The sequence below is a fragment of the Stegostoma tigrinum genome, chromosome 16 (assembly GCF_030684315.1).
Source record: "Stegostoma tigrinum isolate sSteTig4 chromosome 16, sSteTig4.hap1, whole genome shotgun sequence".
Taxonomy (NCBI): Eukaryota; Metazoa; Chordata; class Chondrichthyes; order Orectolobiformes; family Stegostomatidae; genus Stegostoma; species Stegostoma tigrinum.
This window is the reverse complement of record NC_081369.1, coordinates 63,622,788-63,639,174: the sequence shown is the minus strand read 5'-3', so window position 1 is coordinate 63,639,174 and position 16,387 is coordinate 63,622,788. Positions and strand designations below refer to the sequence as shown.

The window sequence follows — 16,387 nt, the reverse complement described above, 5'->3', positions numbered from 1 at the left end:
TAGTGCAGTTTATCTAATTTAGATCAGATTTCACTTGCGAAGCGTGGCAGAATGGCTCTTTGTAAGCTTTAATGGCCAAATGAAAACTTGACTGTCTCTGAATTGGTAGTAATTATCTCTCAATCTCAGCTGTTGTAGAGCTTAAAATCAATGACATTTTTTCAGCTGCAGTTAGGCAGCTGGACACTGGGGGGCCCCCCCTCTTGTCTTTTTAAACAACAGTAAAACCTGGTTCAGAGGAAAGGGACATTTTTGGTCTCATTCAGGAATATGAATCCTGTTGCCAACTCATTTCTGTTCTAGACTTCCACCTGACTGGGCAGACAAGGACAGTGCTTCCGACAATATTGTCCTCCCGGTGTAAAGCACTGGTCTGTCGACCTAGATTAAACATCGAAGATATAGCTTAATTTACAGGTGCTGCCAACTGAATTGTACTCAAACCTTGGCAGTTCTGTTCTGGCTAGTAGGTTTCTTTATCGTAAACTGCCTGTTGCCTCAGTAATGATCTTACTCTTAAAAATTCAAAGTGCAAAAGGCATTGGGAAGAGGATGTGACTTGGAGATTAAGTGGATCTTCAACTCCCCACAGCGCTGTATCAAAGAAATTTGGGGGATATTTCAATCATTGACATAATCCAAACGTGCAAAATGATTGTCAGAGCTAATAGAGCACAAACCTAAAGAAATAGAATGGAATCAAGCAAAGTTGTGCTTTGGCTATACAAAGCCCCGGTTAGACTGCACGTGGAATTTACGGTGAGCAGTCCTGCTAATCATCCTTTAGGAAGGATATGTCGGTCTTAGTGTGAGTGCACTATTAGTTTACCAGAATGATACCTGGACTCAGTTAAATTTAGAGGTGTGTTTGCGCAATGAAATTATATCCTTCAAAATTAACGGATTAAGCTGTGATTTAATTAATTTTCTCAAGGTATGAGAGAAATTCCAAGGGACTGACCAAATGTGGTTCACTCAAAGATAGTATCAAACTTGATGAATAAACAAATAATCTCACAAGGATGCATGGCAGGAGATATTTATAAACGAAATCTAATATAGAAATTGAGTCTGGGAATTAAGTAACAAAGTTTAGATGGTAGATGAATTGAACAAGTATTTTGCAGCAGTCTTCACTGTAGAGATATAGTACCATTCCACGAATAGCTGAAAATCAGAAACTTAGGGGAAGGAGGAATTCAGAAATTACAATCAAGTGGAGCTTTAATCAGGCCTCCTGACTCAGATAGGGACACCACCACTATGTCACAAGAACCCAGGAAAGATGTTGAGTTATTATTGAAAACTTTACAGTAAGGCTGTTGAAGTTCATGTGGAGTTGACCTGGTTTTGTGAAAGGAAAATTCCTTTTTAAACAGGCTGTTGGAGTACTTTGAGAAGATAATGTGCTGTAGGTAAAAGAGAACGGGTGGAGATGCTGTATCTGCATTTCCAGAGGCATTTGATAAGGTGCCTTATCAGGTCATTGTGACAAATACCAGGTTGCCTTGTAGGAGTTAATGTATTGACTTAATATTCAGAAAACTGACTAGCTGGCAGAAACAGGTAGTAATCATAAATGGGTCATTTTCAGCTGGCAAGTTGTGATGAGTGGTATACCACAGGGACCAGTGCTGGCTGAATATACAGAAGGTATGTTTGCTAAATTAGCTGATCTGTCAAAGACAGGTGGCAAAGTAAGTTGTGAACAGGACATAATGAGGCCTCAAAGGGATATGGATGGTTTGAGCGAGCAAAGATCTGGCAAATAGAGTACAATGTGGGAAAATATGAAATTATCCGTTTCAACAGGAAGAATTTAAAAAAAACTTGTTAGCAAAACGGTGAGAGATTGCAGAGCCCTGAGTTGCAGTTGGATTTGTTGAAATGAATGAATCACAAAGGGTTAGTATGCAAATACAGTAAATAATTAAGAAGGCTAATTGCTAGCTTTATTGCAAAAGAAATTGAATACAAAAGTTGGAAGGTTCTGCTTCAGTTTTACAAGGCATTGGTGAGACCACACGTGGAGTATTGTGTGAAGTATTAGTATCTTAAAGAATGATGTAAATGCATTGGAGGCCCTACAGAGAATGTTCATGAGATTAATAATACATGGATTGTCTAATAAGGAAACGTTGCATGACTTAGACGTGTTTCCACTGGAGTTTAGAAGAGTAGGAGGTGACTTGATCGAAACATACAGGGAAAGGGTGGGTCTACTCAAGGACAGAAGAGGGAATTTATCCGTGGAGCCAGAGGAAGTTGATGAGGTCCTTAATGAATACTTTGGCATTCACAAAGGAAAAGGACATGGTGGATGATGAGTTTTGGAAGAGATATGTTGTGATGAACTGGGGCGTGTCAGTAATTTTTTTAAAAAAGCTGTTGTGTTTTGTGTTTCAGAAAAGCATTAAGATAGACAGGTCCCCAGGACCTGATAGAATCTGTCCCAGAGTGCTGAGGGATGCAGTTGAGGGAATTGCTGGGGCCTTATATGTAGTCATTGTGTCACAGGCATGCTCCCAGAGGACTGGAGAATAGTCGACATTGCTCCCTTTTTAAGAGGGGCAACAGGGATAATTCAGGGAATTACAGGCTGGTAAGCCTTATGTCATTGCTGGAAAAGATTCTTAAGGAAGGGATTTATTCACATTTGAGAAAAATATGGACTTGTTAATGACAGGTAGCATGGCTTTGTGCGGGGAAGGTCGTATCTCTCAAACTTGAAGTTTTTTGAGGAAATGACAGAGGACTGAGCGCAAGGCATTGGATGTTGTCTGTATGTTATTTAGCAAGGCCTTTGATAAGGTTCCTCAGGGCAGACTGATACAAAAGGTGAAGTCACATGGGATCCGTGGTGAACTGATAGGATGGATACAGAACTGGTTTAGTGATAGAAGACAGTAGCAGTGGAAGGGAGTTTTTCTGATTGGAGATCTGTGATCATTGGTGTTCTGAAGGGATCAACGCTGGGACCCTTGTAATATATGGAGGAGAATGTAGGTGGCCAGATTAGTAAATTGGCAGACAACACAGATTGGGGGAGCTGCAGATAGTGAGGATACAACCGGATACAGATCAGGTGGAGACTTGGAGAGGTCACAGAGTTGAATCTAGATAAATGCAATGTGATGCATTTTGGAAGATCTAATGCAGGAGGGAAGTATAGAGTAAATGGCAGAATCCTTAGCACTAACATAGAGGGATCCAGCTGTATACGTCCTTAGTTCACTGAAAGTGGCTACAGAAGTGGTTAAGGTGGACAGGAAGGCCCATGGCATGCTTGCCTTCATTAATCAGGGCATAGACTATTTTAAAAATTGACAAGCCATGTTGTAGCTGTGTAGAACTTTAGTTAGGCCACATTTAGAGCATTTAGTTGCCACTCGACCAGAAGGATTGGAGGCTTTAGAGATGGTATCGAAATAATTTACCAGGATATTACTGAATTGGAGGGTATTTGCTCTGAGGAGAGATTGGATAAACATTGTTTGTTTTCTCTTGAACATTGGAGGATGAGGGGTGACCTGCATTTACAAACTTGAGGCATTGATCGAATGGATTGAGTCTTTTTCCCAGAGTAGGGGTGTCAAATGCAATTAGACATTTGGTTTAAGGTTAAGAGGGAAAATTTTAAGAAGATGCAAGAGGAAAATTCTTTACACATGAAACATTTTAGGATGTTTTTCCCTGTTCAAGGTGAAATGCAGATTATTGAATGCTCCTCAATGTGTTGGGTTACAGTCCCATTGGTGATACCTCATCCAAAAGATCACACCTCAGCTTTGATTCAAGGCAATGAGTTCCATTGACCTTTCAGGCCAATTTGGGTTTGGTTAGGGTGGAGCAAAAGTTGTAATCAACTTGACGCCAGCTTGGTCATTGAATGACCAAAAGCTAATGTTTGAACCTACTTTTCTGCGGCAGGAGTCACTGGTTTGTTACTGGGGAAGTGGGAAGTTATTTAACCTTGATTGGAGCAGCAACTACTGAGGCCCTGCGAGAGACAAGGTAGCACAGCACTGTCTAGACATGAGGACTGGACAATCTTGTCTACTTCTCTACTGCAGCTGCTCCACTGACATTGAGTTGCTTGAGTGAAACAGTGCACCCAAGTTATTAAAGTTTGTTAAGAAAACTTGGATCCAGGCAGTTACGGCTGGATTTTCTGTTTGTATTTAATTGTCAAATGATTATCATGTTCAGTGTCCCGTATCTATGCTTTTCCTACCGACTAAGAGACGGGAGGCCTATCAATTCCTCGAGCCATTCAATTCAGTAATGATTCATCTGTATCTTAATACTCGAACCTTGTCTAATAAAAATCCTAGATAACAAAGTGTGGGGCTGGATGAACACAGCAGGCCAAGCAGCATCTTAGGAACACAAAAGCTGATGTTTTGGGCCTAGACCCTTTATCAGAAAAGGGTCTAGGCCCGAAACGCCAGCTTTTGTGCTCCTAAGATGCTGTTTGGCCTGCTGTGTTCATCCAGCCCCACACTTTGCTATCTTGGGAACTGCAGATGCTGGAGAATCCATTATCTCTAATAAAAAATCCTATCATTTTTAACTGATTCTCCCACCCTGCCCTACTACAAGTCCTTTTTATTATGGGGTTGGGGAAAGGGGGTGGGAGAGGGAGAGACACTAACATTGCAATTATTTGTCCTTGTCCTGGATCCTCCCCCACAGAAATATTTTTTCCTGATCCACTTTATCAAATCCTTAATCATCTTAAAGCACCTCGATTAGATAGGCCCTTAATCTTTAATACTCCAGGAAACACAAGCCTTTTCTATGCAACCTGCTCTAATTCAACCATGTAAATCTGTTACCACTTGGCTAAATGTGCCACACTCCCTTCAGACATGATTTAGTTTGAGATATGGTACAGAGTCTGGACCCAGCAATTCAGCTGGAACTGAAGCAGAGCATTAAATGGAGCATAGCTTTCACCCCCCCAGTCATTTCTTTAGGGAGTTGGCAAATAGTCATTTTTTGGCTTTAATAACTAATAACTAACATTTATATGTATGAAACCCATTGTTTGATATCTTGTTGTAAGATGTGTACATTATACAATGATTCAAGAATGAAGACCAGAGAATGTTTCTCCACACATCCCCTCCCCTCCATCGTTAGTCATGCATACTCCTCACTTTTTGTTTATTTTTTCTGTTTTTATCATAGAACATATGGTAAGAACCCACACCCAAAGAGTTGCGGATAATGGGAACTGCAGATGCTGGAGAATTCCAAGATAATAAAATGTGAGGCTGGATGAACACAGCAGGCCAAGCAGCATCTCAGGAGCACAAAAGCTGATGTTTCGGGCCTAGACCCTTCATCAGAGAGAGGGATGGGGTGAGGGGTTCTGAAATAAATAGGAAGAGAGGGGGAGGCGGACCGAAGATGGAGAGTAAAGAAGATAGGTGGAGAGAGTATAGGTGGGGAGGTAGGGAGGGGATAGGTCAGTCCAGGGAAGACGGACAGGTCAAGGAGGTGGGATGAGGTTAGTAGGTAGATGGAGGTGCGGCTTGGGGTTGGAGGAAGGGATGGGTGAGAGGAAGAACCGGTTAGGGAGGCAGAGACAGGTTGGACTGGTTTTGGGATGCAGTGGGTGGGGGGGAAGAGCTGGGCTGGTTGTGTGGTGCAGTGGGGGGAGGGGACGAACTGGGCTGGTTTAGGGATGCAGTAGGGGAAGGGGAAATTTTGAAGCTGGTGAAGTCCACATTGATACCATTGGGCTGCAGGGTTCCCAGGCGGAATATGAGTTGCTGTTCCTGCAACCTTCGGGTGGCATCATTGTGGCACTGCAGGAGGCCCATGATGGACATGTCATCTAAAGAATGGGAGGGGGAGTGGAAATGGTTTGCGACTGGGAGGTGCAGTTGTTTGTTGCGAACTGAGCGGAGGTGTTCTGCAAAGCGGTCTCCAAGCCAAAGAGTTGGGTTTTGCTGTGCCCAAATTGACTGCAGATTCATAGGAATATATCCTAATAGCAGTGAGTGTAGCCAAAGTGGTTCAAGAGGGTAACTTGCTACCACCTATTCAAGGGCAATTAATGCTGACTTTGCCAATAACACCTGTATCCCATTAACAAATTTAAAAATGTATTTGACATGCTGTAGAAGTTCAAGTATTACATTAAATGCAAGTTTTGACCTTGTTAGATTGTATCCTTGGAACTTGAACAAGTGAAGGATGTTGAGCTGTGGTAGCTAGTTTGATGGGAACTGGTTCACCTACTGCTCTTGTACATTGTACCTTTTCTGGAGAAAACCAGCGAGTGTTTCTGACTTGTAAACCTCTGTTAGTTGCCCTGGAATGCAGTCTGCAGGTGTATTTAACCTGTAGCAAAGTTGGAACAGGTAGTCTTAGAACCTGTTGAGCCAACACAGTTTACAAATACCATGCTCTGTATTAGGGAAAAACAAAGAAATGGGAGGAGACGGGAAAAAGAATAACAAGGATGATACTGGAATTAAGGAGCTGTAACTATCTCAAAAGGTTTGATCCACTTTTCTCTAGAAAGGAAAAACCAGAAGGGAAACTTGACCAAATCTCAGAATTGTTATAGCACTGAAGACCATTCAGACCAATATGTCTGCACCACCTCTCCAAATCACAACTTTTAATGCTATTCTGATGCCTTGGTCCATAACATCAGTGTTCCTTTTCAGCTAAGTCAAATACATTCCAACCCTTAACCACTCAGTGTATGGAAAGGGTTTTCTTCCTTTAATCAATCTCTGCCTTTTTGTTCATGATCCTTTCACAAGTAGAAACAACTCTGCTGCCTGGATCCCGTGTGATTTTAAACCTCTATTCCTCTGACCCTTCTTCAAGGAAAACATTCCTAACTTCTTCTAACTTTGTCATGCCTGGAACCATCTTTTGTTTTTTTTTCACATTCTTCCCAAAAGGATTCACAGTGTGTAAGAGTGGTGTGGGATGTGTTGTTATTGGTAAACAGAAGTATTTATAGTTAGGAGGTGATCAAAAATCAAAGGTAGTCACTAATGAATCAGAGGGAAGTCCAGAGAAACTATTTTACACACTGATGTGATCTTGCCACAGTGTGGAGCGGATGCATTTAAAGGGCCATTCAGTAAGCTTTTGAGAGTACAAGAGTAAGAAGGGTAATGCTGATAAGGTGAGTCAAAGTAAGATTCGTGTGAACATAAACATTAGCACAGACCATTTGGACTGAACGGCCTGTTTGTGCTGTAAAGTCTGTTGCGCTTTCCTGGCATTTTGTCACTGGTCATTGACAGTTCTGAAAAAAGGTCCCAATCCAAAATGTCAACTTTCCTACTCTGATACTGTCTGACTACCTGTGTTTCCCAGCTCCACATTGTGTTGACCCTGATCATTGGTGTTGTTTGGTCAGTTTGATTGTGTTCCAACTTACGAGTTGGCAGGAGATGAAATGTGAAACTGTCCTGTGTATATGATAGCTACTTTGAGTATTGCAGTTTTTTCATAATCTGTGACCGAGCCCTGGAGATCCAGCTCTCGGTTGCTTGTTTTGTTTAAAGGTGATGTTTTTTAATTTTAAAAGAACTATTTGCTAGTTTACGACACCATAGGAAAATCTGTATTACTTGTGGGAAATATTTTTGCCAAAAATGATCCTTTGAACAGGAATGATTTCCTGCAGGCTACCCAGTGAAATCAAATTCATGCTTTATTAAGTTGTGCAATTTCTGTCCTTGCATACACGATCATTCTGCAAAAAGTACCACTGTGTTTTCCTTATATTCTGTAAAATGCTGGATCTGGTCAGTAGCTCTCAGCATTTGAAAGATCTTCCTCCTTTACTTGACCTCAGTAAGTATCAGATGATCTCCAAATATTGCTCTGTCGTTGTCCTGCTATCATCCAAACAAAAACAAGAAACAAGAATTAAATTTGGAGTAGCATAGGGGTATACAGTGTTGTTAGTGAAAGGATAAACTTAAATTTCAAAATGCACGACATTGTGGTTCACCTTTTAACTGAATTAGACCCAGCAAACAAAAGTTCCTTAGCACTTTCCAAACCTGTGATTCCGCCATTGAGAAGGACAAGGGCAGCAGATATGTGGGAAGACCACCCCTCCAAGTTTGTACCCTCACCCTCAAATCACTCTCCACTCTTCTGGTGTCACTAGGTCCAAATCTCTGAACACCCTCCCTAATGACATTAACAGTTTACCTTCTCTGAATAGACTTCAGTTCAGAAAACTGCTTACCAGCCTCCCCTTGGGGACAACCCGAGATGGGCAATCAATGCTGACCCAGCCAGCAAATAAAAAATATCACTCCATTGTACTTTCCCAGTATGTACGGATATGCACTGGTAGGAAAATGGCCGTCCTTGTGATTTTGTTTATTCTTTCATGGTAGCGAGTTTTGAGAGGATTTGTAGCTCAGGTTGAGGTTCTGGATGTGAGTTTGCTCGCTGAGCTGGAAGGTTCGTTTTCAGATGTTTCGTCACCTTTCTAGGTAACATCATCAGTGAGCCTCCGGTGAAGCGCTGGTGTTATGTCCCGCTTTCTATTTATCTGTTTAGGTTTCCTTGGGTTGGTGATGTCATTTCCTGCATTGGTGATGTCACTTCCTGTTCTTTTTCTCAGAGGATGGTAGATGGGCTCCAAATCAATGTGTTTGTTGATGGAGTTCCGGTTGGAATGCCGTGCTTCTAGGAATTCTCGTGCGAGTCTCTGTTTGGCTTGTCCTAGGATGGATGTATTGTCCCAATCAAAGTGGTGTCCTTCCTCATCTGTATGTAAGGATACTAGTGATAGTGGATCATGTCGTTTTGTGGCTAGTTGATGTTCATGTATCCTGGTGGCTAGCTTTCTGCCTGTTTGTCCAATGTAGTGTTTGTCACAGTTCTTGCAAGGTATTTTGTAAATGATGTTCGTTTTGCTTGTTGTCTGTATAGGGTCTTTTAATTCTTTCATGGGATGTGGGTGTTACTGTAGGCCAGCATTTATTGCTCATCTTTCATTGTTCCTGGGAAAGTGGTGGTGAGCTGAGTGATATAGCTGTTTCTTCTAGCATTATAGATATCAAGTTCCAGAATTTTGATTCAGTCACTTTCTCATGTTGCAGATTGTTTGTTTGTGTTTTTTTACTTTCAGTTCATTAGTGGTATTTCTTATGTTCAGTTCCCGGTGCATCCATCTGTTCCCCTCCACCTGTCAAACTGGGAGATGGTTGCAGAAAATGTTACTCAGTCAGCAGTGAATGAGTTCCAGGTTCCTTTGAATGCATTGAGACTGAGCAGGTCTGACAATTTCTGTTTTCAGGTCCTGCTGCTGCAAATGAAGGAGTGCTGGCAAACTTCTTCAACAGTTTATTGAGTAAAAAGACAGGTTCTCCTGGGAGTCCTGGAGCTGGCGGAGTACCGAATACAGCCAAAAAGTCAGGTAAGCCCTTACCAACAATCAGATCCAGCAAGGCTGGAAGTGGCTCTTTCAATAGCATTGTTATCACTAAGATTTGTCAGGTATCCGAAGGAGCTAGTGGTGCTGGTGAAAGACATTTTCATGGAAAGCAATCATCAGTGTTTGTAAGCATGGGACAATTGAGAGTAGTGAATTCAGGCTGACCTCTGAACCTTGGAGACTAGAAAGGTTTTGTAAATAATGCTTTGTTTATCGAGTTAACTGATCACTCAGTGACAGCTAATTGTGATCTTCCATGAGTGGGTATGACATAGAGGCCATTCAATCCATTGTGCTTATGCTGGCTGTCTGCAAGAACAACTTGCTTATTTCCATTCCTGTTCTTTATCCTCATGGATCTGCATTTATTTTTCTTTAATTATCCCTTTGAATATTCCACAAATTCGGGCAGTCCATTCCAGATCTTAACCGATCTCTGTTAAAGACTTGCTTTTCTTCATGTCAGCATTGTCCTTGACTGGGGCTTTCTGCCCTTGACTGCACACTGACAGCAGGAGTTGTTGTACATGCGTGTCCACGTGCTGGGTGGGTATCAGAATAATCATCTATGGCCCCCATGGGAAACATCTGTATACTGATCGCTTGTGAGAGTTACTGGAGGTTGACCAATCGCTGCTTATAACATGTTGCCAACAGAGTTGTTATGGAATGTTTAGTCCAGAAAGCCTGATGAAGAAGGAAAGAACTGGAGCCAGTCTTTGCACAGTTTTATGAATGTTTATTTGCAGAAATATACATTATGAGCGTGCTCCTCCTCACTTCATTGCCCAAAGTTGATTCCTTGTCATGGGAGCATTAATGAATTCCCAGTTAGTGCCCACCACCATGTACAATTCAATGCAAATACTGTATTCCCAAAGTCCTCTGGTGTCTCAGCAGCTGAACTCTAACCCAAGAAGCCAAAACTGCTCCCATTCAATCATCAGGCCTCAGCTTCACACTAAAACTCAGCCACATTTAATTAGTAACTAATGGGAAAGATGAGCCCTTCAGCCGTACTTTTGGACAGGAGCAAGGCAATTCCTCTCTGCAGGCAGAATGATGCAGAAAGACTCAGTGAAAATAAACATAATCATTGGAGTCTTGCCCATTATTTTCCAATTATACTTCGGGAGCAATTTTGGATTATTGGGATAGAGTCCAGCTGCTGAGATACCACATGGCTTCGGGAATCTGTTTCCAAGATTGTTTTGTTGTTGATGGGGAAAATCAGATTAATTCATTTGTCAGGTGCAGTGTGCTTAGGAATTCCCAAAATCTTTGTATCAATCAGGCCATGACCAGCCAGTCAGTTCCCTTTGGAGTTGTTTGGAATTTCCTGGAATTCTTTGGAGCAGAGATCCTGGAGCTTCAGGCTGTTTGAAAAGTAACCAGACACACTTACTAAAGGAATTTACTACAAGCTGGCCAAGGGGCGTTGTCCTGATACTTTATACTCCTACTTTCCAAATAATTTCACAGCAGATTTTTGAAACCTCTTCCCCCATCCTGGGGCTAGCTAAGCAAAGAAAAGAAGTCATGCCTTTATTTGCCAAGCTTTCGTAGCCTAGGCTCTCGGCAGAAACAAGCAAGCAAACCTGTATTCTGCTAGTCTTGGTGGTGTGGTACTGTAGCACACAGCCCCTTCCAGGTGAAAGTCATGGGTTCAATTCTGCAGTCCAGACATTATGCAAAAATGAAATTGAGGCTGACATTCCAGTATATTACAGACTAAGTTCAGCAATGTAAGTGGTGTCACCCTCTAGCTGAGACATTAAAGTCGCAGTCTTGTGTTTGCAGTCCTGGGTTGAGGTATTTTTATGCCATGCTGAAAGATTTCCCTGGTACCCTACTTAAATATTTATCCTTCAACTATCCTTGCTTGGGGGAATTAAAAACCTGTTTGTTTCACTTTACTGGGAGTTTGCTATGTGCAAATTGACGGTCACATTTTTTTGACATTACAATAGGAACTGAATTTCAAAAGTATTTTGGCCATAAAACATTGTATTCTTTTTGCTCTTTGCTGCTTGCATGAACTCAAAGCCAGATTGAGTCCATCTCCATATTTCTGCAGTTCAGTCTCTATACATCATTGTTATGCAGTGGATCCTAATTCCACAAGGTATTGATGCTGATTGGGTGCTACCAACAAAATCAAACATATCCATGTCCCATCCATGCCCTGTGCTTTAGTTTTCTTCCTCCTAGTGCACATTCTGTTTGCTATTTCCCACTTCCTGTCTTGTTCTCCTGACCCTCTGGTAATGTCTTCTATATAATACAGGAAAGGGAAATGAAATCAGAATCCACAGTGACTTCAGAAGGAGATTGTAAAGAACTAAAAAAATTGCAGCAGAAAGAGTAGGGGAATCAAACTAATTGAATAGCACTGGCATGATGGGCTGCCTGATTCTGTACTGTAGACTAGGAGGAAAAACTGGAAAAGAGATTGGTGACAGAGTTTACAGGTTGGACAGTTAGCCTGTTTTAACGCAGTATTTTGTGGTGGTTTTAAATTGACATTTTCTGATTTTTAATTTATAGGACAAAAGCCGGTTTTAACAGATGTTCAAGCAGAGCTGGACAGGATGTCTCGAAAACCGGATTCTGTAGTCACAGCAAACAACTCTCCTCCAACAGAGAATGAAGCCTAAAAGCTGCAAGAGACACTGTATAATATAATATTTAAAAACAAAAGACCAAATTAGACAATTGTATCATTCGAGTGAGGGCCAGCAGATGTCTAATGCGGCAGCCGCTATCAGTTTTAGTTTGGGGGTGGGGGGAACATGAGGCATTAACTTGTAAAATGACTTGTGGCAGGGTAGGTGTGTGCATTCCAGAAATGTAAATAGCCTCTGCCTGACAACACCTTAATCAAAAAATAATTGTTTTATCAGAAAGATTAAGGGCGAATAAAATCTTTAGTTGACTGGCAAAGTAAAGTGTGTGTTACTGGGGGTTTGAGAGAATGTGAGGGGAGGAGGCAGGTGGCTATCAGTACGGCTTGCTTAGGTTACAATTCTTAGGCAGAGGGGCGCAACACGATTTTGGAATCAGCGACTGAGATTGGTAGTAACTTCTGCACTCTTATTCCCCTTTTCCCATTGACTGCATGTACATGAGATGGGCAGTGAGGCACACCAAGCAGTCTCAGTCAGTTTGTAATCTGCGGAGTCAGGTATTGGAACAAAGGACCAAGTTGGTGCAGGAAGTGTAACCACTAACAGTGACAGGTCACAGTGTGGGCAGAGGAGAAGTAGGTTCAAGCAAGAGGAGGTGGCATGAAGAAGAGGGAATATTTAGACTCATTGGATGTTCTGTTAATAATTGGAAGGTACAAGTGTGAAACTGTTTATACTTAGGAACGGTTCAAATTAATCAGGGTTTGAGGTTGACCGGGGAAGTGACTCTTAAAATCATGAAATTATCAAACACGATAGATATTGTATCTTTGAATTTAAAAGGCTTTTAGAATGTTTAGAAGGCACTTTGAATAATTAGTTATTGAAGTCATAGAGTGGGGCGAGAAACCTGCTGGAAACAAGTGCCTGACACAATCACTATGCAGGTGTTATAGTAAGCGCCCAGCTCAAAACATGCACTATAGCACAAGCGGTCAGTCACTTCATGGTGTTTTATTTTTATTAAAACTTAATTTAAAGGTTGTTTTATCCAGTATTGGAAAGTTTTTTTTTTAGTTATATTCTTTCTGATAGCTCCTGCCTTCCTTGAATTGTGGTGAGTTAGGCCAACATTAACAAAAAGGAAACCCCCCCCCCCCCCCACCCCAAAATCCCCATCCCCATCCCCATCCCTCCCACTAAAGGTTGTATGAGAAAAAGATCATTCCGTTGTTTAGCTGCAATTAATGAAATGGCACATTATTTCTGAGTGTAAACACTACTCAATGTAAAGTATTTTTATCGCATTGCATTCTCTGGGGGATAACCACAAAATGGAATTGTGCAGACTTCTACTTTGTTGTATAAACTGTCCTAACTTGTGCTGAAATGGGAGGTCTGGCTAGTCAGCATTTTCCCTATAACATTGCATATATATTATTAAAAGCAGTAATATATTTACCATTGAAAGCTGGGCATCATTAGCTTCTGAGTATTTTTCCAATAGCAAGACTGTTTGTACAATTATTTTATTTGTTTTTTTTCGAGGCTCTTATCTGTAACGTGTACGCATGGAAGGTGACCGGGAACAACGCTCTTGTTCCTGGCTCCCTTGCACCAAGGAGGGCAAGGGAAATGTTTCCAGGCTTGTCTGGACAATATACCTGACGTTCAAAGTTGGTGTAACTTCGGAGGAACTGCACAATTGGTCCACTTTTATTTTCAATATTTTTATGATTTAACTGCTGGAACCAAACAAGCAAACTTTAAATGGCTTTGAAGATAACGGAACAAAATGTTAATCCATATAACTGTTGTATCGAGGATGCTGAATGATTGATTGTTACACTAACCTTAAAAAACCAATTTAATGTTTAGTGGACTTTTTTCTGTCTTTGTCTCTTTCTGATCCATTCCCCTCCTCTCATCCTTTTCTGTGTGTCTATTCCATTCTGCATGTTTTCTGCCTTCCCAAATCTATGTTTTCCCTCCTTTCCTTCTATCATTTTATATTTTTGTCTCTTTGGACTTGAGTCTTTTCAGTGTGGACATCCACTTTGATTTTTCTCCACCATGTTCTGTTTACCATCTTCCTTTTATTTCTTGTCTGTGTTTGCATCTCCATCTTACCCATCTGTTTTCAGTCTGCGTTTCTTTTTGCTGTACTTCTTTCCTCTTGCCTCCCTCTTTCAAACTGTGCCTCTCTCCTTTTCATTTCTCTCTCCCTCTGTGTTTATCAGAGTTGCAATTCCAGCCAAAAGATGTTGTAATCTAAAGATCTGGCTTGATCTTGTTTGTTTTCAGTAAACTGAAATATTTATGCTGCTTAATTTAAAGTTTGCACTTGAAATATTTTGCAGGAAGGAAACATTGGCATTTTAGAATCAAGTTTTAAATGAAAAATTATTTAACAAAATGAGTGCTAATTTCCACCTTTTGATGAAAGTGGATATTTAATGGAGGGAGAGAGATTGGGGAGTTATATATATATATATGTATAAAGTTCTCTGTTAACCATATTAGGTTAAACATTTTTTGTACTGTGTTGGACTGAAATTGTAACATTGAGAGGAGTGTTCTCATTTAGTTCATGTGTATGGCTTTAACCTAATCCAGTCATGTGGAATCTTGCTTTCTCTCTAGTGCTGACAAAGACAAAAATGTGTGTCTCCATGTACCAGCTTCAATAAATGTGAATCCAGACTTGCTGTCTGTTCTTGCTTATTGACCTGTAGATTTCCTGAAAATACTTTGAAGAGACTCGTTTATTTTTCCCCCTGAATACACATTGCCAGGATACGGGCTCCAGAGCCTGAATTGTGCTGGGTTTGAGGCTCGGTGGGTCCTGACCCAGTGCTTTGTCATTGGTTTCATGAGTACTGACTCCTTACTTTGTAATCTGCTGTTTTTGATCAGACAAGCTGGTGTTCACTGTCCAGGTCCATGCAGGCTGAATAGGAATTTGAGTTTGATGTTGGCGTTTCTATCTCAGAGATTAATAGTTGTTGGTGATATCATTGGGAGCCAATTACATAGTCCGGTAGTGCCAGGAGTAGGTTAAGTTTTTTTTTAAATCTGGTACCCTCTTGTCCTTCACTGTCCACCAAATTATGACACTGCAAACAATGCTCCAACTTCAATAACCCAGTGACTCAGCAAGTGTATTCATTGAGAGCACAGTGACTTGTGTTTATATCGAGCACATTTCATATTCTCAGAGCATCCTGAAGTGATCATTCAGAAACAAGCTCTGTACCTTCCAATGCCAAACGATTAGGGTACCAGAGCTCCTGGGATGGAAAGAGAGAGTGTTCCTGATAGAAACAGAAAAGTTGGGGGTATGATGTGTCGGATCAGTTCTTCAAATAAGGTTCATGTCAAATACGATAAGTTGAGAGTGAAGGTAATAAAGAAAATAAGACTGGCTAAGAATAGAATGATGTAAAGGATAAAAGGTACTTGGAAATCATCTTCTGGCATTGTAAGTGATAAGTGAGTAGGTGGTGGGCTGGAGTGTAATCGGGACGAAAAGATTGATGCATAGTTAGAAGTCCAGGGCAAGGCAAGAATACTCATGAAATACTTATTGATATTTACTGAGGAAGAGGAATATTGACACCATTAGCCAATAGGAGATGGTACAGATAATGGGTTTGCGATTATTGATCGGGAGGAGGTACGAGAAAAGTTGACCTGGGCTTGTGGTAGATAGGGCACCTTTTCTGGATGGCTTACATTCCAGATTGCTAAGGGTGCAGGCGGTAAATGGGCTTGGCTTTTTATCTTCCAGACTTCACCGGATACGGTGAAGATGCCAGATCTTGGCGATTACAGAGCAGTTAGTTTAACATTCAGTATTTGAAAATTTTACTCACCACTGATCGGGGACAAAAATCAACTGGCACTTGAAGAGATTTGAGTAATTTCAGGAGATTCTGCACAGATTTGTAAATGGCAGATCATGCTCGATTTGAAGAAACTGAGAAGATTGATGAAGGGAATGTGGTGCAGGTTGACTATTTGGATTAAGAAATTTGGATGAGGTTCCACTTAAAAGGCTGATTAATAGAGCTGAGGCTTATGTAATAAGGAGTTCATTGGCCAATTGGATTAAAATATTGACTTTGGGATGGAAGATAGCAAGTCCTGGTAGATGGTGGTTTTGTGATTGGATAGGAGTATTTCTCATGGTTGGTGCCAGGACCACTGCTTTTCTTATGAAATTTCATGACTGATCTAGAAATATGGAGTAAAATTTGAACATTAGTCGATGGCACCAAACTGAGGATGATGTGAACTGTTGTGGCTGGTTGGCCTGCTG

At 41.1% G+C, this 16,387-nt stretch overlaps 1 protein-coding gene across 1 annotated transcript in view; it reads left to right on the top strand.

Annotated features, from left to right (window-relative positions):
* Positions 1-12,411, top strand: part of dync1li2 (dynein, cytoplasmic 1, light intermediate chain 2) — an 80,302-nt gene extending 67,891 nt beyond the window's left edge. Inside the window, exons 12-13 of the mRNA XM_048546279.2 lie at positions 9,302-9,421; positions 11,987-12,411. Coding sequence (XP_048402236.1) covers positions 9,302-9,421; positions 11,987-12,096 — 230 coding nt within the window. The 3' untranslated portion in view covers positions 12,097-12,411. The remainder of the gene's footprint in view (positions 1-9,301; positions 9,422-11,986) is intronic.
* Positions 12,412-16,387: the final 3,976 nt, after the last annotated feature.